Below are 27,805 nucleotides of genomic sequence, written 5' to 3' on the forward strand. Positions count from 1 at the left end.
AAACACACCCACACACACATTACACAGGCTAAAGTGACAAATGATTTATAGCGATCAATATGAGAAGCATATAGGTGCTTTGATGCGTTTGTAATAACTGAAAATGTTGTTTTCTCTCTTACACACACACACACACACACACACACACTCGTATACATTCACACACAGCGCCGTACCAACAGGTGTGGCGCAGGTAGAATTAGCAATAATATGCTAGTGTGTGTGTGAGTGAAAGAGCGAGAGAGAGAGAGAGTGCGAGTGTGTGAGTGGGGAGGAAAAGACAGTTGAGTAAGACTAAATTTTCAGAACAGTTTATAATGGAGACTGTGTGTGTATGTGTGGTGTGTGTGTGTGTGTGTGTGTGTGTGGTCCTACTCTAATCTTTCATTAAGGTGTGTGAGTGTGAGACAGACAGGGCTAAGTCACATGCTTGGATTGTTTGCGAATGTGTGTGTGTGTGTGTGTGAGAGAGAGAGTGAGAGAGCTGGAGAGAGAGAGCTGGAGAGAAAGAGAGAGCGCTGGAGAGAGAGAGAGAGAGTGAGAGCTGGAGAGAGAGTGAGAGAGAGAGCTGGAGAGAGAGAGAGAGAGAGCTGGAGAGAGAGAGAGAGAGAGAGAGAGCTGGAGAGAGAGAGAGAGAGAGAGCGTTGGAGAGAGAGAGAGAGAGAGAGAGAGTGTTGGAGAGAGAGAGAGTGAGAGAGAGAGCTGGAGAGAGAGAGAGAGAGAGCTGGAGAGAGAGAGAGCGTTGGAGAGAGAGAGAGAGAGAGAGCTGGAGAGAGAGAGAGAGAGAGAGAGAGAGCGTTGGAGAGAGAGAGAGCATGAGCTGGAGAGAGAGAGAGAGAGAGAGAGAGCGTTGGAGAGTGAGAGAGAGAGAGAGAGAGCTGGAGAGAGAGAGAGAGAGAGAGAGCTGGAGAGAGAGAGAGAGAGAGCGTTGGAGAGTGAGAGAGAGAGAGAGCTGGAGAGAGAGAGAGAGAGAGAGAGCTGGAGAGAGAGAGCGTTGGAGAAAGAGAGAGAGAGAGAGAGCTGGAGAGAGAGAGAGAGAGAGAGAGAGCGTTGGAGAGAGAGAGAGAGAGAGCTGGAGAGAGAGAGAGAGAGAGAGCGTTGGAGAGAGAGAGAGCATGAGCTGGAGAGAGAGAGAGAGAGAGAGAGAGAGAGATACCCAAGAATCGAGCTGAACGTCTGTGTATAAAAACACACGCACACACACACACACCACGTACAGAGCTGTGAGTGTGGATGCGGTGTAAACGAGTAGGTGTAGTACAGCACTGTAGACAAACAGCATTTAACTGCTATAATAACAGGGATTAAAGACGGGAAGAAGGGTAAAAATATAAGTATTAACATAAACGCAACGTGTCATCCACCTCTCGCTGGCGTGTGAACGAAACAAGACCGCGGCTGAGGAAATATTATTTGGCTGTTGAAGCATTCTCAGCAAAGCAGGGTCACTAAACTGGTAGTGTGTGTTGCCGCACCTTGTTCTTATTTTCTAAAGCACTGACGCGGCACGAGGACTTCCCTAACAGTTCCGCAGCGGAGTTCCGTGAATTTCACGAAAGCTGCTTTACGAGAAAAACCAGTAAAAAGTTTGCAACTATACGTCGGCCTCATAAATCACCTCGATATGATGAAAATTCATCAGCGTGACTGTGGACCTTCATGTAATAAGCCTGGACCTCTGCAGTTTAGGTTTTGCATGTGTGTGTGTGTGTGTGTGTGTGTGTGTGTGTGAGAGAGAGAGAGAGACCCACTCTGTACTGCTCTGGGCTGTACCCCGCCCTCTCCTGTGATCTGCAGAATGTCATTGATGATTGCCTGCTTATCGACGGCAGCTGGCAGTGACATGGGACGAGCTTCGGAGAAAAATCCCGGCTGACTGTTCTGCAGGTCGTCCAGGATATCATCCAGCTCGCTGGACTGTAGGGAAGAAAAAAAAAACCACACACACACACACACATCCACAACAATTACATACCTCACTCTTGTACCTAAATACCTACTCCAGCGTCACTACATAATTGACTGTAGTTCATAGTATAGGCTGAATATAAACACCTTCAGCTGCTATACCGATAAGTAAACTGTAACTGCAATTTCCACCCAGGTCGAAACGTACCTGCTCCGCCTGCTCATATCCTCCATCCGGTTTCTCCTTCTTCACAGTGACCATGTTACTCCCCTCCATCTTAATCTCGTCCGTCTCCGTCTTTATTCCTTTGTCCTTAATCGTGTTCTCGTCGTTGTCCAGCAGGTAGCGCAGAAGGGCATTGTCTTTCTTTTTCGGACTCGCCGCTTCCTGTTTGATGATGTCGGCCACGTTGGTCCCGTCGTGGCCCGGTTCTTTCCCCGTCGCCTCGGCCGTGATCTTTGCCAAGTCCACTGGCGACGTGCTGTTCTGCAGGAGCCGATGCAGGATTTTGTGCTTCTCCTTTAAGGACGTAGCGCTGGTTCCCGATGTGCCAGGTTGATGGCCGGTCATCAGTTCTTTCTCAGGCCCTGGCGACGGTGAGGAGGACGACTCCGTGTTCTCGTTTTTAGTGGTGAGAAGCTGGAGGAGCTTCGTGTGCCCTTTGCTTTCATGGATCTTGTTTTCGTCCGAGCTGTTGAACTGACCCGGGTTGCCTTTCTCATCCCTTTGATGCCTGATGTTGTCGTTTTCATGCCCGTCATGCCCGTTTCCACTTCGCCCAGGCTCCCCGAATGACTCCATTTTGGGCAACGTTTGAGGACCAACTCCTCCTGAGGCTGGGGATTCTAATTTTTTGGAATCAGGTGAGCCCAGAGACTGGTTAATGGATTGGCACTCACTAAGAGCGTGAAGGGCATTAAGGGAACTGCTAGTGAACACTTGAGTACTACCGTTGCCCGGGCACATGCCTGCAGGTGAATGAAGGGGATTGGTAAGGGCAAACTGGGCTGGGGGTAAACGGGGGGAGCTGGTTGCTCCAGGACTGGGGCGATGCGATGGGCTGCTCATTTTCAGTGGGTATCCAGTGCCCTGAGTGGTACCTGGGCAGCCAAAACGGAAATCTTTATGGGCTCCTGGAGACGAAAAGGCATGCGTGTTGCTACTAACTATGCCCTCCTGTCCCTGAGCATTTCCGCTCATTGGGTTAGGGGATGTTATTGTGGTCAGTGGGGTCATGGGTTTGCCCAGTTCTTGTGCCATGCCACATACAGTTGACTCTCTGGGGAAGAGGGAGAAATATTGAAATAAATAAATAAATAAATAAATTCCAAACTATTATTCTGGTACACGAACACACATTGTATCGCACATGCACACGCACAGACACACTGTGTACCTCTGAAGAATGTGTAGTGACATGTAAAGCTGCGGCTCGTTGGTGGCCGGAGAGCGGACGAGTTTGCTCTTGGTGTGAGCCGAGACGATGGTGCCGTCAGAAAGCGAGAACCGATAGATGGGACTGAACGCCTGGCCCTGTCTCAATACTACACACGGGAGACAAACAGCTTGAACACACACTCCAAAAGTGCTAGGAAATACTAGGACCTATTATCATTTCATTATTAAATGAAAAACTGTACGTTTCAATACATCGGACTGTTAGACTAAGTAAAACATCTCCACTTCTCAAAGCAATCGAAAGCAAAAGCTCAGTAAAAGTATTTATATGCAGCGCACTAGGGAAGTTCAGATGTGAATAAACAGACCAGTTCCTAGAAAGACTCACTTCACACCATCATCAGCGCTTTACGATAATGATTTGATAATTGATGTTTTTTAAAAAAAAAAAAAAAAAAAAAAAAAAAAAAAGGACTGTGGATTTTGGACCCGAGTGTACGTGCATGTTTACAGCATTATTTTATCGTTATAGTGAAATTAATCCGTTACAAAGACCTTCTTGCTGGTGACGTTTGGCATACGAAATATCTCCGTCGTTCTGTAGGTGAAAGCGCTGGATACACCTCCTTACTAAGTCTTCCCATCCAGGCTTCATAGAGGCTCGTAACATCGTGGTGTCCAAGGACGTGATCTTCCCTGCACACACACACACACACACACACACACACACACAATAAGATTCTTTCATGTTCGGAGTTTTGTAACTTGTATACTTGTTAACCTATTTTAAATTAAACCACAAAACCTTCCCATGTTGGTATAATTTGAATTGGACAGTGCGGTTGAACCTGATTGGTCAGAAGGTGTTGATTAATTTTCTGTAACGGCAGCTTTGACAGTAGTACCGGCTATAACAGTAACTCCAATTTATTTTGGGAATTTATATTATTATTTATCTATAGCACCACGTCGTCCCCCAAATGTTTCATTCCTTAATTGCTACTGACGACATAATATTTGCTGACCAATCACAGATTTCGCTTCAATTCTCGATAAGCAGAAGTCTGTACTGGAAAGGCAGGGTGTCGCTTTTGCTCTCTCTTTTCTTACTTTCTTTTTAGCCGGTGTAAACACAAGACTTTGTACAGCTAAGACACCTCTATATCAAGTTTATTCAAATGCTTTCCCTAGTCTCTGTCTCTGGTTGTTTTGTGGCTGTAAAGTGACTCACTGTGGTGTGTGTATGCACGCGCGTGTGTGTTGGCATGGTGTTACCTTGGAGATCTTGCCGTGTGGTGAAGCTCTCGTGTGTGGGGAGCATCGGTCGCTCCTTCAGAGGTACTCTCCTTGCTACACAGATCAGACATGACTGCAGATCTGCAGAGAGAGAGAGAAAGAAAGAGGAAGAAACAGAAACAGGGGTTTGTTTAAAAGGACAGGCAGAGATTTGACCCCCCCCCCCATCAATAATGAATGATATGGTGGCCCTGTGATCTGTGTGTGTGAGAGAGTCTGTGTGTGTGAGACTTTGTGAGTGTGTGAGAGAGAGAAAGAGAGAGAGAGAGAGAGACAGACCAACAGGAGCTACTTGACAGAACGTGACCTTTGAGCTGTACGTTGCCCTGGCGACGCTGTAGACATCAAGTTAGAGAATCCATCAGTCTCACACACACCCACACCCCCCTTATCACATGACACGGACTCTATTCCATGCTTTATCGCACCTACTGCTTTCAGTAAAATCGTGGTTTATGTGACATGAACACTCTGTGGTGCTTACTGCTAATATTCATTCTTGGCTCATGAATGTTCAATACGCATTTGATAGATTGAAAGGGTGTGTACAAGGTAAGGGTACTTGACACACTTGTGTATACTACTGCTCAAAAGTGTGGAGTCCCAGATCTATATGAATAGTCACTAATACAATGTTACAACAGGTTTTATATCAACCATAGGAAGCTATCAGGAAAGATTTGTGTGTGTGTGTGTGTGTGTGTACGCGCGCTGAAAAAGATTCCAGAACAAGGCAGAAAGCTGTACAGCCTCAAGAGTAATGTTTTATCAGTGATTAAATCTAGCAGCGTATTCTCTGAGGAGAAATGACTGTACAGTGATAATAATAGCATTATGTTGTTGTACATTATTTATTATTTTATTACTTATCGTGTACGAGGAAACAAACTGCGCACGCTCTAATTCCTGACCCTCGCGCTTACTTGCTGAATAAAAAGAGCTTGTGGTATGTGATTAGCGAGTCGTGTTTTCTCACCCTCGCCCTCCTCTTTAATGGATTTGGGTTCTGAGACAGTGAAACACTGCATGGTTTCATATTTCTGTGCCTCCTGCTCCTGCGCCTCCTCTGGGTTCACCAGCATGCGGCATGTAAACGAGTGACTGTTCCTCCTGGAGCCCTCGCTCGACCATGGGACGCCATTCACTGACACACAGCAACATTGAAGAATAAATACAGAGAAACAACAAGTAATAATAATCTAATAATTACATTATAAGCTACAATACATACTACACTATAAGCCAATCTTACTATACTTCTATACGTTACTATTCTTTAAACTACATTACAATACATTACTGTACATTATGTTATAACGTAGCATAAACTGCTATATTTCAGGTTAATATACTTATAATATTACAAATTATACTTAACATCACACTATAAGGTTACTACACTCATTGTATGTTACCATACTAGCTATATTATAAGCTAATATACTAACTATACTATAACCTACTATACTTTTTGTTCAACTCGTAAGTCTCTACAGCATAAGCTAATATACTTATCATGCTAATTATAACTACACTGTAACCTGCTATATGTACTATATTAAATGTTTACTATGATCTGCAACATAAAATGGCAATCTACTGCAAGTTACTATAATATAATCTAACAAACTTAAGTAATATAAATGACTTTATTTACTAAATGTAACCTTAATATATGTTGCTATAAGCTAATATACCTACTATACTACAAGTTATGATACTTACTGTATGTTATAATAGTAGAGGCTGCTAAACTATATCCTAATGTACTTATATAAGTAACTATACTGAAACCCACAATACTTACTATGTTACCTTAGTATATGCAGCTATAAGCTAATATACTTAATATTCTATACTACTATACTTACTGTATAAACCTACAAATACTTACTATAAGAAACTCTATTGTAACCTGCTATACTTACTGTATTATATATACATGATCCGCTATATTAAATGGTAAAATTCTTGCTATAAGTTACTATATTGAAGCTAATGTACTTACTATACTATAAATTATTATACTTACTAGATGTTACCTTAGTATATGCAGCTATAAGTTAATATACCTACTATACTTTACAATATATGTTACTACTACACTTACTGTATAAACCTACATATAATTTATTATACTATAAGAAACTCTACTGTAACCTGCTATACTTACTGTTTATTATGTATATACATGATCCGCTATATTAAATGGTAATATACTTGCAGTAAGTTACTATACTTGAACCGAAAGTATTTGCTATACTATCAATTATTATATCTACTATATGTTACCTGCTAAGCTAATATACCTATTATACTATATACACACAAGTTACTACAACACTTGCTGTATAAACCTACATACAATTATGATACTATAAGAAACTCTACGATAACCTGCTATACTCACTGTGTATTACATATATATACATGATCCGCGATATTAAATGGTAATATACTTGCTACACGTTACTATACTTCAACCTAATGTACTTACTATACCTGCTATATGTTACCTCAGTATATGCAGTATATTCAATTTTGCCTACTACACTAATATATATATTAGTGTAGTAGGCAAAATACTAATTAATTTAATACAAAATACTAATATATATATATATATTTAACTTAAAGATCCTCGATCACAGTACCATATAATGCTAATTCTTCACTTACGATAAGGCAGTCTAGTATAAGAAATGTCTACCAATTTTTTAAAGAAGAAGGCAAAAGAGGAGAGTGTGAGCTGTTTGTTTACCGAGTGATTTAGGCAGCAGGTTCTTAATAAACTCTGTGTGGTCTCCTACGTGTAAAATGCTGTAAACACTTGTGTTCATAAGCTCCTCCTGATTGTAGCGCAGGTACTGGGACACATTTTCCGACACAAACACAATGTTCCCCTCCATGTTCACCACAAAGAAGAAGCCATCCAAGGCCTAGAACAGAAAAAAGAGTCAATTTAACCTTAAATCTTAAAATAATCTTAAACAGAACATAAACTAGGATATGCATAAGAGCATAATCATTTACAAGTCTATCAGCAGGAAGCCGACAGCACATGATTTATTACACAGGAATAATTTCTCACACAAACAGGCAGAGAAATGACGAGAGAAAAGAAACAGCCAAATATGTGTGTTTGGTGTGAAATAGTGTGGTTTTGGTGATCGGGTACGTCAGCCGTTTGATCTTTTCCTAAGTAATGTACAGTTCCATCCACTAATATTGGCACCCTTGGTAAATATGAACAAAGAAGGCTGTGAAAAATTGTCTTTATTGTTTAACCTTCTGATCTTTTGTTTACAAAATTTACAAAAAATACTCTGCTCTCATGGATATCAAACAATTGCAAACAACACAGGTTTATGGGAAAAAAAATCTTGTTAAATATTGGTGCGCAACAATTATTGGCATCCTTTTAGTCAATACTTTGCGCTACCTCCCTTTGCCAAGATTACAGCTCTGAGTCTTCTCCTATAATGCCTGATGAGGTTGGAGAATACACTGCAAGGGATCTGAGACCGTTCCTCCGTACAGAATCTCTCCAGATCCTCATAATTTCGAGGTCCATGCTAGTGGACTCTCCTCTACAGGTCATCCCACAGGTTTTCTATGGGGTTCAGGTCAGGGGACTGGGATGGCCATGGCAGGACCTTGATTTTGTGGTCAGTAAACCATTTTTGTGTTGATTTTGATGTATGTTTTGGATCATTGTCCTGCTGGAAGATCCAACCATGGCCCATTTGAAGCTTTCTGGCAGAGGCAGTCAGGTTTTCATTTAATATCTGTTGATATTTGGTAAAGTCCATGATGCCATGTATCCTAACAAAATGTCCAGGTCCTCTGGCAGAAAAACAGCCCCAAAACATTAAAGATCCACCTCCATATTTAACCGTGGGCATGAGGTACTTTTCCATACGGCTTCCTCTCTGTGTGCGCCAAAACCACCTCTAGTGTTTATTGCCATAAAGCTCCATTTTGGTTTCATCTTATCATAGAACCCGATCCCATTTGAAGTTCCAGTAGTGTCTGCAAACTGAAGACGCTCGAGTTTGTTTTTGGATGAGAGTAGAGGCTTTTTTCTTGAAACCCTTTAAAACAACTTGTGGTGATGTAGGTGACTTCGGATTGTAGTTTTGGAGACTTTCTGACCCCAAGACGCAACTAACTGCTGCAATTCTCCAGCTGTGATCCTTGGAGATTTTTGGCCACTCGAACCGTCCTCTTCACAATGCGTTGAGACGATATAGACACTCGTCCAATTCCAGGTTGATTCATAACATTTCCAGTCGACTGGAACTTCTTAATTATTGCCCTGATGGTGGAAATGCGCATTCTCAATGCTTGTGCTATTTTCTTATAGCCACTTCCCATTTTGTGACGCTCAACAACCTTTTGCCGCACGTCACAGCTACATTCCTTGCTCTTACCCATTGTTACGAACGACTAAGGGAATTTGCCCTATGTGTTACGTCATATTCATATCCCTGTGAAACAGGAAGTCATGGTTGAACAATTTCCTGTTCCTAGTCACCCAGGTGTACTAAAACAATCAAAAATATCAATGGGAATATTCTTCAAATATCTTTTTCTCACATGAATTCATAGGGGTGCATAATTGTTGCACACTTATATTTAACAAAGATACATATATATATTTTTAGATAAACCTGTGTTGTGTTTGCAATTGTTTGATATCCATGAGAGCAGAGTATTTTTGAACATTTTTTGAACAAAATATCAAAAGGTTCAACAATAAAGACAATTTCTTCACAGCTTTCTTTGCTCATATTTTCCAAGGCCGCCAATATTAGTGGAGGGCGCTGTATGTAACCATGTGGGAAATTTTACTTCAATACATAATACCTTGTTTTACAGAGAAATTCGCAAGTTATTTATGATTACCTACTTACTTGAAGTATACTCCCTTAATGCAATGTTAGTAATATTACAAATGTTATTGTCCGAGGACTGAACACTATAAACTAGTTTCTCTGCCTTACTCCCCCCCCCCCCTTTTCTTTGCCAAACCGTTCTACGAGGCACACCTCATCTCAGCTGTGACGACTTACTGTGATACTAACACACACTTTATCTTATAATCTCCTGTTAAAAAATAAGCTCATCACAGTGTTTCTTATTGGCTGAATGCAGTAGGGATGATACGGCAGAGCATACCTCAGAGAAGTGTACTCACTGAGTCAATATCAGCTTCACGGTTATAACGACAACAATTAACCCTGAGTAAATAGGTAACATTAGCAAAACGTCTTTTCTGTTAATATATCCTGACCTTGTTTCCTTAGATGTTTAAGTGACAGACATGAAAGCAGGTAAAGTAGCTCTGTGTGTCTGTATGTGTGTGTGTGTGAGTGAGAGAGAGAGAAAGAGAGAGTCTTAAGACCTGCAACAGCTGCTCGCCCTCATTCCCAATGCAGATTACAGGCTGCAGCTCTATCAGTGTGTGTCCTATGTACAATGTGTGTGTGGGTTTTGAAAAGTAGCACTTGCGGTGTCTGACAAGGACAAGTCGGACGAGTGTTAATTGAAGGAGCGCCGCATCAGTGAGCATATGTGTTCCCTTCTTAGCGATGCTCTTTCCCATTGCCCCAGGCTGTCTCTACAGATCTGATAGAAACACAGCTGATTGTAAATCCCAAATCTCTCATCTCTTTATCTTACACTGTCCACAGGTGTCAAGTTGCATTTAATAGGCTTTAAGACCTTTTAAAAAGCTACTTAAAATTCAATTAGGCAGTTATGATTTATGATACATGAAGCAAAAACACTCTAAAAAAAATAATAATAATAATAAAAAAAATAGAAAGACAAGAATACAAAACTTCCTCAAAAGATACGGCATTAAGTTTAGTTCGTGTTTCCTCTTTTTAAGAAGCTACAGACACAATATCAAATTAAAAATCCTGATGGAAACCTCAAAAGCTCCTGTCCACTCTTGGGAATCCTCCTGATATATGTGTGTGTGTGTGTGTGTGTGTGTGTGTGTGTGTAGGATTGGAAATAAGAGATGGAGGAGGAAATGTGACACCACTGACATCACAATTCTGCTTCAGATTTACAAACAATAGCCATTTCTTAAATGTTTAATGTTTCTCTGTGGTACAGTTAAATGCTAAAATGAAGAGAAATGCAGGAGGAGCAGGAAGACAGAGAGAGAGAGAGAGAGAGAGAGAGAGTGAGACGTGGCCTCTGATGATCATGTGTGGTGTAGACGCACACAGTGCTGACTCCACCTCTACCAATTTACACAACAGCATGTTCAGAAATGTGCTGATAGATGAACGGTAGAAAGAACAGGCCGCTCGGCTCCGTCCCAATTCGCCACCCCATGGTGCTTACATAACCAGCTCATCTGCAGAGGGGAGAACGATCGAGCTGCCAGGCTGAGTGGCTTCGACGCACACGCTTAACAGAACAGAGAGGGCAGACCACACAAAGCACACGCATGGATCCAGACCAGCTAGAGAACAGTTCAACAAATCAAATGAATCAAAATCGATAAATGAAAGTATGTTAAATCAAATCTGCCGAATCAAATCCATTGAACCGGACTAAAAGTAAGTCAACGGAATCAAATCAACTGACTCATGACAATCAAATCAAATCTGTGAAATCAACCGACCCAAATGAAGTTCATTAAAACTTTTTTTTTTTCGCCAATTCCCATCAACTCGCTTTCACCTATCGCAGGAAGGGAGAAGCCCAACGCGTGCACCCTCCGAGACGTAAAGCCAGCCGTGATATCTTTACAATCTGTCGCTCGTGCTATGTGACAGCACAGCGTAACACGCTCAGAGGAAAGCTGTATCTACATGCTTCCTAATACTGTGCAGGAAATAAGCAGTGGACACGTCAACATTGTTTTCAGTAAATATATTTCGAATGAGGTTATTCACATGGAAATTTTCACCAGGCATCGGCATGATAATGATAATGAGTCGTTATTGATCACATATACATATGCACAGTGAAATTCTTTTCTTCGCATACCCCAGCATGTTAGGAGGTCGGGGTCAGAGCACAGGGTCAGCCATGATACTGGAGCAAGAGAGGGTTAAGGGCCTTGCTCAAGGGCCCAACAGTGGCAGCTTGGAAGTGCTGGGGCTTGAACCCCCGACCTTCCGATCAGTAACCCGGAGCCTCTATCTACATGCTTCCTAATACAGTATATGAGCAAACAGGCGGCCATGATTGGCTAGTGTCGCTCTGAATAACAGGTGAGAGAGTAACACCATCCCGCCCACCCAGAGAGCAAAGCCAGTTAGTTACCCAATCTCAGACTCTCAGCCGCATTTTAGGGATTCAAAACGACTGCCGCGTCCCAATTCACCTGCTATCCATCCTAAATAGTATTCGAGATTAGAATTTGTGTGTCCCAAATGGCAGCATGTTGGAAAGAGTATCCCAAAGGTACCCGGACGGTCTTCTATTTCCGGTAGATTTTCGAAGTGTGGATCCATGATGCGTCTTCAGTATTTAAGCGTAAGAACTTAAGCGATATAAAATATAAAAACAAATTTAAAAAATAATTCCACGGAAATGGTAAATGAAATGATAAAGTATCAGTTATATTAGGAATAATGAATGAAGAAAAGCTTTGTTTACGGTGACGGTGTGCGTAACTAGGCGACAACGTTCTCATCCGTTACATGACGTGTTAGTATGTCCCAGTACTTGCATACTCTTTTGCTACACACTCAAAAGTATGTGCTTTTTCTTTCCAAAAGAAACAAACAAATAAATAAAATACATACTTTTTAGTGCACAGTTTAAGTAGGTGAATGTAGTGCCACTCGGGAGCCAAAACTGAATCAAGCTAATTAAATGAAGTCAGTCGAATCATTACAATTAAATGAAAGAGTCAAGAAATTCATATCAAAATAAATGAATCAAATTAACCAAATTGAATCATCTCAATCAAGTCATTCGATTTCGAGACAACTGAATCAACTCCACTGAATTTTTGTTGCTGTTTTCTTTTTACATTTCAAACTGCAAAGCACTTTGAAAGCACAAAAGCATTGACGTTTAAAAGTATAAACATTATATTATTTTCAATAATGATATTTATCAGTAATACAATTAAGAATACTACTTTGGCCACCAAGTGGTGAAAGACCAGCTGTGTCTCAAATCACATACTACATCTTCATGAGTGCGCAATGTGTTCACACTGGGAAATTCAGTGAAATATTGGGCACTATTAATACCCAAACGATGTGCTAAATCTGCAGATAAACATTTCCTGTGCGATACGTTCGCAGCTGCTCTGCATAGCGGAAGCGGTGGACCATAAGACACAGCTGTGATTTACATTTTTTTAAAACAGTCAAAAACCCCGCAGCACCATGGATGGTGTTCTTGTGGCGGTGCGCCTCAAGGATGTGAGATACCACGCAGTGACCATTTCTGTTTTCTGTCCTTTTTTGCTCAAATTTTAGACTACAGCAAAATACTACACAGTCAAGTAGACAGTACGGCAATGCACTGCACAGTGTAAGATTTGAGACGGACCCAAGGCTTTTTTTCTTTTTTTTTCTCCCTATGAGTTTAATTAGTTACTGTCAAGAGTGCAGGTGTGTATCATCCCTCTATTCTAAAGTCTCTCACAGACGGAGAAAGAAAACACAGAGGTCATTTTTAGCATCCGCTGTGTGTATACATCCATGCTGGACCTCTGGAGCTACAAATATTCCCTCATAAGCCGTGTAGTGCATATTTGTATCCAGCTCAGCCGGTTTGCTTTAATATTCAACATATATTCATCATTACAATCTCTGGGTAATCTGATTAATTACACACACCCTCCTTCAATAATAAGCTAATGTTTATTTTTAACCAAATCCTATCTTTAAATTTGAGAACTGGATGCTTTTAATACTGAAAAAAAAAATGATATTATTAAAGCATATTGGGATTTCAAAAGAATGAGATAATTGGGCGTGACCTAAAGATAAGACCGTATAAATAGGGCATCGAGTCTGTGCTTAGATTCAGATCACTTTGGGACGTCTCACTGATTGGATCTCATGTTGTTTTTTGAAGAATTATCTGGATTTTTGCTTCTCACAGGCAAAGACTGAATGGAGATCCAGCTTTCTCTTGTCCATGCATAACCTCAGGTGTGTGTGTGTGTGTGCACGTGTAACAGGGTCATTCCAACTCAGAACCCACATGCGGGAACAGACCCACCTCCAGCATCATTGGTCCGAGGGCATCTTTGTCAATAACACTTTGACCCGTTGACGAGACATCGGCCTTCTGCACCTCGTCCTCACTGCACACAGCCGCTTTCTCTGAGAGACACACAGACAGACAAAGGCACACTTTAGAAAGTCAAATCCACCTAAATTTTACAGAATAAAGCAATGAAAGGGTTTAGTGTTACTAAAGGGGATCAAAATATTTACAACTAAAATAGGGGTAAAACTACATACATATTAGAGCCTAGTGTGCACACTAATAAAGCCAGGGATTTTTGTAAAAAAAAAAAAAAAAAAAAGGTATGTGACAAAAAAACAGATGATTTTTCTTCCTGTATATAATGCATTTTAACTTGAAATGTTAAAGAAAGGAAAGTTTTCTAATCCGAATCCATAATACACTCTGAAGCACGCTTAAAATTAAAGCAAGGTTGCTTTAAATGAACTAGCCTGATCTAGCTGCGTTAGCAGGCTAGCGAATGTTTGTAGAGAAAACAAGCTAGCAAACTTGGCATGTTATTCTTTACTCAATGTTAGATAATACACACCAAAGCTAACATCAGTTACTTTTGTAACTGCTAAAAGAAGGAAATAAAAAAAAAAACCCTTATTTACAAAAGTGGTGTTTGTTTACAGTGTGGTGAGGGAGCACCAAAATGGTGGCCAAGTGGCCTCACAGAGCTAAATGCTAGTGCTCAAAACGTCAAGATCTATGGGCAAAATCTCCAACATAATTCAAATACAGCTGGAGATTTCATTTTTCAAGTTAAGAGAGTCAGTGACATTATCTCCTGGATGTTCTGTGAAGTGTTACTTGAAAAATCATTAGCTAGCTAATCAAGTTAGCTAGCCCATTTTCTGCATGTTAACTTACTAGACTAAACTATTTGTTTGACACAAACGGTTCATTAGTTTCAGTCTGAACTGTTATTAGATTGAGGAATTGACTTTGTAAATCCTTCTTGGCAGATTTTGTCGAAAATCTAAAGCACAGGTCTAGGTAATGAGGTATTTGACTAGCCTGTTAGCACGTGACGAACACAACAAAGGCATAAGAAACGACATATCAGAGTGGACCAAGACTCAGATGGCAAGACTTTCTGCCTTAAGCAAAAATATTTTCTGACTGAAATGCCATATGATCATAACTGAAGAGTTGTTTCTTGTTTTTTTTTTTTAGTGTAACGTCAGTGATGCGTATTTTAGAGAGGTGTAAATGAAATGTGGAAGAATAAATCAAAGGAACGGTCAATTAAATTATACAGTATAAATTATATAAGGAATAATGAATGAAGAAAAGCTGACATGCAGTGAGGAGTTTGTTTACGGTGACGGTGTGCGTAACCAGGCAACATGACGTGTTAGCATGCCCCAGTACTTGCATACTCTTTCGCTACATTTTCCTTCACAAGAAGAGTACACGTAGGCGAATTGGGAAAAATGCTAAATGCTTTAGGAGTTTCTTAATTAGAATTTTGATTAGGAAAAAAATAAAAAGATACCCACAATATCTCAGAAAAGTGTATTATGACTATTTAAAATACAACATTCATTCATTTTATCAGGGTCATCGTACTGCCCAGCTCTACTTATAAAGCCATTACATCTGTTAAATAAACAGACCAGTATAAACTGGCCAAAATGAAGGACAAAGCCATTCAGTCTACGTGGAACTCTTACACCTGCTAGCTTCAGTAGTGCTCTTTCTGTCACCTGCTTAAGCCTCGAATATGGTTGAATAGAAAGATCAGGGAGTCACAATTTGTTTCGTGATGACTGAAAACGAATACATTAGGAGCTATGATGTTTTTCAGTGATGGTATATGCTCTTGAAGAAGCCATATGTTGCATTTAATAAGAATCAGAGCTTAAGACCCAGTTTTTGAAAGTGCATGAGAGGTGCTCTGAATCTTCTCCTCTACACTGTGCAAGCTCATCGCGTATACTGCGTCTAATGCTCATCTGATTAGGTTAATCAGCATCTGAGGGAGTCGGATGTAGCAGGAATGTGCTGTCCAGATCCTGATTAGCAGATTAACTGCGCTGGGATGATGCGTGGCCATATGACAGAGCTGTTTCTATGTGTGTTTGCGAGCGAATGTGTGTGTGTGTGTGTGTGTATGTAGCAGCTGCACTAGAGGCTGTGTGCTTTATCACTGAGTCTCTCCTCCACTATTTTACTCCCACTGGATCTTTGACGCTCGCTTTGCTCTACGACATGATGACGCCACTCGAAGTGCACTGATGAATCACGGGCCGTGTCCCAAACCGCACGCTACCACACTGAATATAAAATCTAAATCGTATTCTGTTTGCAGTACGTACTACTTAAGTATTTAGCAAGTGCTGGTAGGTAGGTTAAGTGTTTTGGCAGACAAAACGAGGCTTCCCGGGTTACCATGACAACTGGCTGCCGCATGTGGCTACTTCCCAAACCGCACGCTACTGTACTAAATAGAATGTGAAATTAGAGCGAGAGAGAGAGAGAGAGAGAGAGAGAGCGAGAGAGAGACGGAGTGCAGCCACTGGCATGAGCTTTGCATTACATTGCTCACTATTACATAACCCAAGATCAGTGAGTTTCTCGCACACACACACAAACGCACATACACACACACATTCAGTGAGTCAGGAACAACCCCCAGCATTGGCATGACTCATCTACGCGCACGTGCGCGCACACACACACACACACACACACACACACACATCTGATGCTATGCTTAACAAACATACACAAACACTCGAACAGGTGGCAGTTACACAATATGGCATCATAATCAACATTTGTCTAATTGTAATATGCACATTTATTACCGTGTGCACTGTAGGTGTGTCACGCGCTCCTACCTTGCTCTTTTATTTGACGAATCTGTTTCACAGTTTCTTTCAGGATTGCACATTTGTCAGGCTTGACATTGAAGTTATCGATGTCGTTGATGTTGGCGAAAATCAGCTCAGCGAGTTCTTCAATGTATTTATTCTCCTGCTCCCGGTTTCGCTTCTCGGTGCTTCGCTTGGGGCTGTCGAGATGAAAAATAAAATAAGATAAAATAGAAATAAACAAATAGCCAGTGCCCAAATCCACAAACTATTAACTCTAGCTGATGTACACTAACTCTGCAGTGCAAAAAATAATACTGGTAATTATAAAGGGATAAAAACGACAACATTTTTTAATTCATTCAAACGGGAATCATTAGCAAACGAACGGGATATACCACTACCTCGGGGAGGTAAGACTAAGATCATCCCACTTTTGACTATTAACAGCGCCCCCCCCCCACCCCTCCCCTCCCCCATCATGTTTTACAAGTTAAATAATAAAACAGCGCTATATCATTGAAATTTAGATGCATGCACCTGAAGAAAACGTCTTGGGGTCTGTGAATAAAGATTCTCATTTATGCAAATAAGTGAACAAAGAAGGCAAAACTGAAAGAGATAACACACACACACACACACACACACACACACACTTACCTGGGACCCAAGAGCTCTGATGAGCATTCTTTGCGTTTTTGAGACTCGACCCTAGAAGGGTCGGATGAGTTTTCCCCTATGCCGCTCATTTTAATACATATCAGCAACTGCAGAGAGGACACACACACACACAGACACACACTGAGGTCAGTACACAGACTTGAAGAGCACAATACACATTCACAGAAGGAAACAAACAAACTGTATTTAATTTGCTGCACATTTTGCTAGGGCTGCATGATATGACAAAAATATCGTATCGTGGTACTTGAAAACATTTGTATAATACACAATATGTATCATGATACACAGGCTTGCTAACAACCTGCTAGCAAAACAGAACTGTGACTCACTGACACCACCAAATTGTTAGTTTCTTCTTTTGTGATGCTTTTCCAGGCTTTTACCGCAGCCCCCCTCCCCCCATCAATCAATATTAGATCATCAACAAATATTAGTGAGCCTGTTCCTGAAGCAGCCATGCAAGCCCAAGCCATGACACTACCTCCACCATGTTTCACAGATGAGCTTGTATGTTTTAAATCATAAGCAAATCCTTTCTTTCCCCACACTTTGGCCTTTCCTTCACTTTGGTAGAGGTTACTCTTGGTCTCGTCAATCTATAAAACATTGCTCCAGAACTTTTGTGTCTCATCTCTGGCTCATTCTTCGGGAATTCCAACGTGGCTTTCCGATTCTTAGTACCGATGAGCGGTTTGCATCTTGTGGTATGGCATTTTACAGTTCTGCTCTCAAAGTCGTCTTCGAACGGTGGATTGTGAAAAATCAAGACAGACCCGCTGCTTAATTAAACGCGAAAACCTGAGTCTGATGATACTTACAGTTCATGTCTGTAAAAATACAGCACAATACCTTCAATATCTCAGAATATGTATTGTACGTATTACTGGAACGATGTCCTCTGCTATAAAAAATTTAAAAAAAAAAACAAATAATAATAATAAAAAAAATCATGCAAAGATCAGTTAATGATGCGGCGCAGACCCAGCTACTCTGCGCTTATTAAAGGAAAAGACGTTTGCGGTCACATGATTTGGTCACATGGTCGACGCTGGGAGGCTGACGCGCTGAGCGAAAAGTGGAGCAAAGGCAAAGTCAATCAATTAGATTCTACAATAGGTCTGTTCTCCAGAGACACACACACACACACACACACACATAAAGAGACAATGTGAGAGAAGGATAGTGAGACAGGAAGACAGACTGAGAGACAGAGAGATGGGAGCTACCGTGAAAAACACCAAGATATCAGAGACACACCAATCTGATACTGAGTATTGGACCCATAATCAAGGGATCCATCGCTATCAGATTCAATCCACAGTTTTTATCTTTGCTGTGAAAGTGTATGCTTCTGATTAACCGTTTTCTACACATATCACTCGAGCGTAGATCGTTATTTCCTTCTTAAGGCCGTCACACTGCAAACGACACTTCTCGGCTGACATGAACTCTCCATACCAGCAGGGGGCTGTGTTCGTATTCATACGAATCAAAACGAAAGTGCCAATATTGCAACTTTGTAGATCAGGTCTTATGGTGATGTCTTGCTGCAGAATACACAGAAAAACTGTAATACAGAGGTATATTCTTCATTTTTCAGCCCAGAACCCATGAGGGACACAAACTTTTCCACCCAACACTATAGTAAATACTACTCATTGCAACAGGAAGTACTGGCACTTTCTGTGTAATGAGAACGTATGGATGTGTATACGCATCTTTCGCACATCTACTACTTAATAAAGAAACCATCGCAAGGGTAAGACTGACAAACTTTCCCTTTCCTGTACACAGCTCCACTTCCTCTCAAATTTTAAGGGGGGAAAAAAGTGTCAAATTTACCAGCTCTGCTCCGAGTGGATGTGGAATCTTTACATTTCTATGATTGTCACAGGCCTTGAATGTGGTTAGAAAAAGAGCACCTCAACATTAGAATAATAATAATAATAATAATAATAATAATAATAATAAAAAGGTCAGTATGATTCTGGTTATCGGTCACCGGCATCGTTATATATGCACAGGAAATGACATCGGCATCCCTCAACGCATGTGGAAGAACAGGGAAATGAGGAATAATGAATTATTGAAGGTGAAATGCATTTTAATAACCGCCGCAGATGGTTATGGGCTAGAGAATAAGATGTGGCTGCATAGTGGAGCAGAAAAACTGGTTAATGGGAGCTTCAGCAAATAGGTCACTGAATAACATCATATATAAGAGTGCTGTTACACGAGGAGGAAACGAACATGCTGGGTTACATTAGAAAGCGATGCCTGAAACCTCCTGCTACATGGCTTCATATTAAAGAATCTTCACTAATCTCTGGTCTGAAACAGCCATACATGTGAGACTGGTCTGGAAATGATACATGTACATATATTCCAGACACCTTCTCCAGACTATAACATCCACAGCAGGTGCAGTGACTTATGCAGCGTCGCAACTGGGCGTGTTCGAATATTCAAATTAGCCGAATGTCGATAAAAATAAATCAGTAAATAAACACGGTAACCTTATTACAGCCTTATACAGAGACACTCTTCTTACACTCAAAACTGTTTTAGAAGTAAAAGTAGATGCGTGTTTCCTGAAGGAAATCCGGCTCTTGTGCAAGAATCTGAAAATGGTGGATGGATGAAGGAAAGATCACATTTTTAAATGATACATCACTTTAAGAAAACTCGTAACTTTGAACATTTCGAGAGAGAGGGGAAAAAAATGGAGGTCATGCCCGAAGTGATCGTGTGGACGGAGGAAATGAAAAGGGAAAGAAAAGAAAAAGAAGGAGGAAGGAAGCAAAGGAAAAGTGGAAGGAAGGAAGGAAGGAAGGAAGGAAGGAAGTGGAAATGAAAAATGAAGGAAGGAAGTAAAAAAGGAGAAAGAAAAAAAGGTAATGAAAATGAAACAAAGAAAACCAGAAAAAGGGAAAGACAGGAAGAGGAAAGGGAAGGAGGAAGAGAAAGAGAAAAGGAAGGGAAAAGGAAATGGAAAAGAGAAAAGGGAAATGGAAAAGGGAAGAGAAATGAAAGGTTGGGGAAAAGGAGAGGAAGGAAGGAAGGAAGGAAGGAAGGAAAAGGGGAAAAAGGAGAACAATGAGAAAGAAAAATGAAGTAAATGAAAAGGAAAGGAAGAAAATAAGAAAAAGAGAAAGGGAAAAAGAGAAAAGGAAAAAGAAGCCAAAAGTAGGAAATGAAGAGGAAGTAGATCAAAAGAAAAAAGGGAAGGAAGCAAAAGGAAAAGGAACGAGAAAGGGAAAGAGAAATGGAAATGGAAAAAGGAAATGAAAAAGGGACGAGAAAGGAAAAGAAAAATAAGGAAGTAAGTAAAAAAAAAAAAAAGGAGAAAGGAAAAAAAAAGAAGGAAATGAAAATGAAAGGAAGAAATAAGAAAAAAGGGAATGGTAGGAAGAGGAAAGGAAAAAGAAGCCAGGGGAAATGGGGAGGTCAATCAAAAGAAAAAGTGGAAGCAAATGAAAAGCAAATAGGATGGGAAAAGGAAGGGAAAAGGAAAGGAAAAGGAAAAAGAAGGGAAGGAAAGAAAGAAACGAAAAAGACAAAGAAAGAAAATCAGTTGGTACAGTCGGAAATCAATCTGAACACTTTTCTGTCTGTGTGCTTCAACTGGAGAAGATTCACACTTTAGTATAAAATATTTAAGAGTATAAAGTTCATCTGAACACACACGCGTCAGCGCACTACTCTGATATACTGCTGTGTATTTTCTGTGCTTCAGGAGGGCTGGGTTCACTCTAGAAGACGAAGTGTGAGGAATGATCGCACTGTACTCCTGCACACACTACCGTTAGCCAGCTGGAGTTTTAAACAGATTAAGAAGTGCATTAACGTGCCCATGAAACAGCGTGAAGGCGATGATCTGATTCTGCCTGAGACGTGTTGAGGGGTCTGACTTCCCTCAATCACATTTAGCCTACACCATTCCTCCATATGTTACCAGCTCCATCAGAACAGACTGGATGATTATTGGGGCGGGATGCACGCGTTCCACACGCCTCTTAATTGGAAACGTGCAGGATGATTCATCATTATTATTATTATTATTATTATTTTAAATACAACGTGTAATTTCACATATCTTCTTATAAATATGCTGGATATATATTTTACCATACAGGCTTTGATAAAGCAACATTTATCATTGGCTATTCCTTTCCTCGATCCGTGCTTTATCTGCAGTGTGTGAGCTAAGTAGGTGGAGACAAACGCACACGGACACACACACACACACACACACACACACACACACACACACACATGGCTGCATGGTGCCAAAGCATGAGGCTGGCACGCTGTTAAGGCCTGGTGTGCGCGCGCTCGCGCTCTCACACACACACACACACACACACACACACACATTACGTAAGACGAGTGCTGCTATTGGATCCCTGCTGGATTGCAGTGGCCTACTTTACCAGAACGACAGAGCGAGAAATCAAATCACCGCAACGAGAGCGCAGTTACTTTACAACACAGATACACCGGTTAAAATGTAACACAGGCCATGAGAAGCTGCTTCATTCCTACCAGAAATGATAAAGGTGTAATGAAACATCTCTATCAAGGCATATGCTGATAAACTGGAATTAAAAAAAAATAAGAAATGTACAATATTATTTATTCTAAGGCACCCTCTAAAATACTGCGTAGCACCGGGCTTGACAAGGTCCAGGCTTCATGCGTCAGAGGAAGTCCATACCGTAAGGACTAAGATATCCCCATGATTGACAGCCGTCGACTGGAGCAATCTGAACTGGTCATAGAAACTCGAAGTGCAAGCAATTAAAGAAAGCAAAAACACACTCAGGTCAAGCAGGACTCGAGAACAGAGAACAGTCTCTGCAACTTAACTCTCATTTCCTGAATGATACTAAAATCAAACCGAGCCCGGCCCGGGGAGCTTTCGACAGCTCTCACCCTCTGGACATGTGATAAGAGGCAAATCATTTCACAACATGAATAAACATCCAGCGACTGTGCAGTCCTCCGTGTTGCTGAACACTGCATTGAACACCCAAGGCCATGAAGTGTCTTAACACGAAGGGGTTAAAATACAAATTCTCATACAGATCTGGGGAACGCGAAGGCCACAGCATGCACTTTACACCATTTTCATCCTCATCAAACCATTCAGTGAACTCTGGCGCACTGTGGATGGCAGCCTGGAAGAGGCCACTCCCATCAGGACAGAGACATTTCATCACAGGATAAAAGGTTATCGGTCAGAAGGTCGGTGTATTGATTCGCAGTCAACTTACAGAGTCTAGATCTGTCCAGAACTGCACGTGTGATGAATGGATTCGCAGATGGTCGGGCAGTAATAAGGAATTTCTTTTCTTCATATGATGTTTGGAAGCAGGGAGAAATCTCAACCTAGCGCAGAAACTTAACCAGCACTACCATAATTCGAACAAACGTTGCTTATTCACAGACACCGTCATGATCTACAAATTAGAGATGCACCGATGCATCGGCCGATAAAGGCTATTTCTCCCGCTAGCAGCTAGCGGCCGATAGTTTAAAAACATCCGGTGATCAGGGCCGATTATATCCTGTGAATCAAAAGAGGGCGGGAAAACACCTCGATTTGGTGCTGTGTGTAAAGATGATGTCTCGTGTGTGGAATGACGATAAAACTGCAGCGTGTGATCTCTGTAATCTCTGCACTGATAACATTTTACACCGGACGCTGCAGCAGTGAAGCGGGAGTTTCGGCGTCGAGTCGAATGTTTTTTTCCGCGCTGCTCGCACCGAATTAAAGCCCCAATACACAGTTTAAAGATTGAAATGAAGTTGAGTTGACTAAAGAGTATATATATATATATATATATATATATATTGCACAGAAAAATATATTTGTAGAGTAGTATATTTCATATCCAGTTAATGTTAATATATAAAAAAGTGTATATTATATATTAGCAGTTTGATGTTCAGTGATGAAGTAGAAATGCTCGTGTTTGTGGAGAGTGAATGTGAGACTAACAGGAGGTTTTTTAGAATTCAGTCAATTAATTCTGTTCATATGAATGAATAACATTCAATAAGTTAATAATCTTACTTTAATCTTCAGAATCGAGTTCACGTGTTCATGTTCATTAGAGTAACGTGTGTTCTGTTGATGAGACAGTTACTGTCAACCAACTTGTTGAAATGGAGAGAATAAAGTTTTTATTTGCATTTTTTTTTTCTCAAAATTGTGGAATTTATTATTATTCATTTAAAAGAAGGCATAAAAGGCAGAACTATCGGTTATCGGTATCGGCCGATATCACTCTGAATAATCGGTTATCGGTATCATCTGAGAAATTTTGTATTGGTGCATCTCTACTACAAATATTAGGTTCTTTCCTATTACCGAATATGAATACTTCTACATTTATTTAGGAATGAGTGATATGACAAAATGATCATATCACGATATCTGAGGACATTTCTACGACACACGGTGCGCATCACCATATATAATTTAGCTAACAAACTCACTTTAAAAACTTTAAACTAAGTTTGAAGGTTGTTTTATGCCTACGCAGACAAAGAAGACTAAGTAAAAAAAAAAACAGCATCCATTCAGTAACATTTAGAGCGGCAACAAGTAATCGATAAAATCGATAATAATCGCTTATGAAAATCGTTGTCGACGAATCTCATTATCAATTAGTCGGTCTGCGCGCGGTACATTTACTCATCACGTTATTTCTGTTCCGAAAACACGCTTCGGAGAGTAAATACTAAAGTCGCGTCCCAAATAACGTACTACACACTTATACTATGCACTATGTACTCTACCATCAAGTGTATATATATTTTTAGAAATGTAATATCATCTGAAATGGAACACAAGCGTTTTTTTTTTTTTTTACTAAACGGAAGTATAAGCCGTTTCCCAGTCGATGGCGCATGACGTCATACGCACGTAATGCGATGACGCTAGCTTTAGCAGATACCCAGAGTCACCGACAATGACTTTCTTCAGTTTACTGTTTATGTCAACATTATCTTTTATTCCCAACATGACCTCAGTCCCCATCAGACGGAGGCATAATCGTCAAGTGGCAGCAGAAGAAACTGTGCGACCTCCAAGTCCTCTGAGGCAGGGGGCCCTTTTTATTAAATACCCTGAAGAAGATCAAACTTTACAAAGCGGAGTTTGTGTAGCACGGAAACACGACAGTGATGCACGAGCACAGATTTATGTTTATATCCATTCATTTGTAATTATTAAAAATGTAAAAATAAATAAATACACAACCATACCAAAGATATCGCAGAAGTGTATTGCATAATCATTTATCACAATATCAATATTATACAGATATATCGTCCAGCCCTACGATTATTAGTACAGTTATTACTTCCTTAAAAGCCAAAAGCAAGAGTACTGTTACTATGACAACATTTGCAATACGAAATTATTGGCAAAAACATTTTTGTTCTGGCTTTGTATATTTATTAGAAAACATTTCATGATAAAATTGTACCACGGACTGTTGTTCTAAATGACAGTTTTGTAACCTAGCACTTTATTTCCACCTTTATGGAACCACAAATAAGTAACACCGGAATGATCTCGTTTAATATTAATGCATAGCAATAATTTTCTGTAAAATCTTTGTCTTTGACTTGTTATATATTCACTAGAATGATGGCAGGAACGAGCACATTTATTATTTAGCCTCCGGCTGGTGTCGTTTACGTGTCAAAGCTATTTTAATTTTATTGGTCTACTTAAAAATGTTTTCTTTTCCACCCCACACAGCTCATGACTGAATAGATTTCTTCCCCATAGTCTACGGAATATTCCACAACAGCTCTTTCATGCTGAAGAGAGCACCATTAGTGATGTTAGAATGATTTGCCATGATGGGTCATAAAACATAAGTAGGTGTCGTAATTCCACTACACTGAGCAAAACATATATGATGTATAGCATATGATGATGATAAAATTATGATACAGGGCAACAAGCATTTTAGAAGGTTAACTACACGGGTCTCTGTTACATCACTGAACATAAACAGTCATGAGAGCGTATAACAGCTGCCATGACTTTATTATGACATGGTTATGTCAGTGTTATGGCATGGGGCTTCAACAGCTTTCACAGGAGCAACCCACTGTTTTAAAACACAACATACCCGCCCTAAACACTTTCTGCTCCTAGTTTCCGTTCATGGCGCAGTATGACGTAGTTTTGTAGGCCAACCCGGAGGTTAGCATCACCATCGTTCCCTCGACAAAAAGCCAATAGGATTTTTCCATTGGCGTTTGGATTATTGCAGAAAATAAGCTCTGCGACCAGTAAAAGTTTATGATTCTTACACAATTTATTTATCAAGATGATCTACAGAAATGAACACAACTTTTATGAATTTTTGAAGCCTAAATGCAAAAATCGGCAGAAGTAAAAAGCTAAAGTTAGGCTATAAACGAACTACACCAGAGTCACATGACTTACTTTAATCACCCTACGGCCCTGTTTACACTAGTGTGTTTTCGTTTTAAAACGCATAATCTTTGCTACGGTCACGCCTGTCGTCTACACTACTCCGGTGTTTTCGACCCTCGAAAATGGAGACTTTTTGAAATCCCGAAGACCCCGTTTTAGTTTGAAAACTCCGGGTTCGCGTTTCAGTGTAAACATACCAAAATGGAGGCGTGGCTTCGCCCACATTCGCCCCCTGATTGGGTCTTCTGGATCATTGCGTATCCTTCCCTGATTCGTCAAGCCCCTATCGTATGACCGTTACACTCGTATGATCGTATGAACTAGCAACCAACGTCCTGTTTACATTTACATGCGCATGCTTAGTGTGCACGGATGGTCACGTGACATGCATATTTGGTCGTGTAGCGTGGACGGAGATCGTTTCTGAAACAGGACGAGGACCGTACTAGTGTAAACAGGGCCGACAACCCTTTCAATCGATATTATAGGAGTACAACTGGAAAATACTATACATTGATAAATCTACAAGTTGGAAAGTTTGAGTCGGAATCGTATAATCGCGCCAAGAGCGTGAGAATAAACACGACGAGGCTGTAGCGTTTTCCTGTTCGGCGCGATGGCGTTTAATGTCCCCGACAACCTCTGTAGTCCATTAATCCTTAACAAAACAACAAGTGTGAAATTTCTTGAGCTTTTGTTAACCACAGACCTTTATTTCATGCATTTAACCAAAAACCCATTCAAAAAACCCACTGACTTTGAGACGATGGAATCGGAAGTATAAAAACGCTAACTTCCTTCCGGGTTTTAGGATTCCTGCGACGCTCTATTCTCGCGTCCCGAGTCGGCCATTTTTAAACCTTCTGCACTCTGAAGGCTCCGCCCTTTCCTGCTAAATCCAATCAAGCGTCACGCTCTCGTTTCTCAGTGCGAACGAACTAATTCTGCTAAAAATGCCTAATACACTATGCAATTTGGGACACCGTTTGAGTGTCGGTCCAGTTCCCGTCCACAATCAAATGCAAAAACATTCAGTAGCACTCTGGGCATGTTCACTAGGCAGTTGACCCATGAAATTTACATCATTTCTGCCATCATCATTTGTTTTCATAATATGTACATGCACTTTTCTTTTTTTTTTTGTTTTTTTTTTTTTTTTACACACACGCCTGTGAAAGGAAAACACCTCATGCAGAAAGTATTGGATCTTGGAAAATCTTGGAATTGTGGAAGTCACATGGACAGATGTGTGTTTGGTGGCGTTAAAAAAAAAAACAACAACAACAACAACCAAAAAACATTTTAATGAAGATAGAAAGTCAAAAATGATAAGAACAGATGTGTTCCCAAATGTATTTATTAATGTCAGTGTGGACTAGGCCTTAGATTTCCACTGAATACAAGTATTAAGAATGCTCACCTGTATATCACAGTAAAAATGAATGTCTAAAATTCGTGAGAAAAGACAAAATGGTAAAGACTGACTAGGAGAGTAAATATATACAATACATACAACGATATCTATTGCGTATAACATTGTATCGCTTTAATAGGCTATTGTATTCATCACTTGACCTTTTGCGTTGTCTTTTAATCTCTTTTCCTGACAAACTTTCACTCCCCTTTCCTAACATCAAATGAGCTGTATGTTTCCTGCCAGCTTGTTCAGTGCAGCTGCAGAAGGCTGAAAATTACACACCATGCAGATTTATATACGGCTGTGCAGCTATGAAAAAGTCTCCGTGCGTGTGCGAGTTTAAACACTACCTGATATCAGTGATACGGCACAGCGTGAGGCTAATTGACTGAGGTTTATAAGAGGGAAACTGCAATATCCACTCTTTTGATGAAAGGTAGCGTTTGTCCCGTTAGTATTGCCATAGTTCAACATGTGCATGACAGTTTGGGCAGAAATGACGTCCAATAGAGCTTGCCACGGTGGTTTCCTTGCAGGTGAAGCGACACTATCAGATACCTCAGGGACTCCATCAGGCTCCTCAT

General features: G+C 40.6%; 1 protein-coding gene across 3 annotated transcripts in view; it reads right to left on the reverse strand.

The window, feature by feature from the left end:
- ncoa2 (nuclear receptor coactivator 2) overlaps positions 1-27,805 on the reverse strand; it is a 71,937-nt gene that overhangs the window by 15,891 nt on the left and 28,241 nt on the right. For all 3 annotated transcript variants that reach the window (XM_053611138.1, XM_053611140.1, XM_053611139.1), the window contains 10 exons: positions 17,314-17,420; positions 16,681-16,853; positions 13,820-13,923; positions 7,365-7,542; positions 5,580-5,747; positions 4,583-4,684; positions 3,863-4,003; positions 3,306-3,453; positions 2,117-3,188; positions 1,752-1,917 (listed from right to left, as the gene is read on the reverse strand). In XM_053611138.1, coding sequence (XP_053467113.1) covers positions 1,752-1,917; positions 2,117-3,188; positions 3,306-3,453; positions 3,863-4,003; positions 4,583-4,684; positions 5,580-5,747; positions 7,365-7,542; positions 13,820-13,923; positions 16,681-16,853; positions 17,314-17,402 — 2,341 coding nt within the window. In that variant the 5' untranslated portion in view covers positions 17,403-17,420. The remainder of the gene's footprint in view (positions 1-1,751; positions 1,918-2,116; positions 3,189-3,305; positions 3,454-3,862; positions 4,004-4,582; positions 4,685-5,579; positions 5,748-7,364; positions 7,543-13,819; positions 13,924-16,680; positions 16,854-17,313; positions 17,421-27,805) is intronic.

The sequence above is a fragment of the Ictalurus furcatus genome, chromosome 23, assembly GCF_023375685.1.
Source record: "Ictalurus furcatus strain D&B chromosome 23, Billie_1.0, whole genome shotgun sequence".
Lineage (NCBI taxonomy): Eukaryota > Metazoa > Chordata > Actinopteri > Siluriformes > Ictaluridae > Ictalurus > Ictalurus furcatus.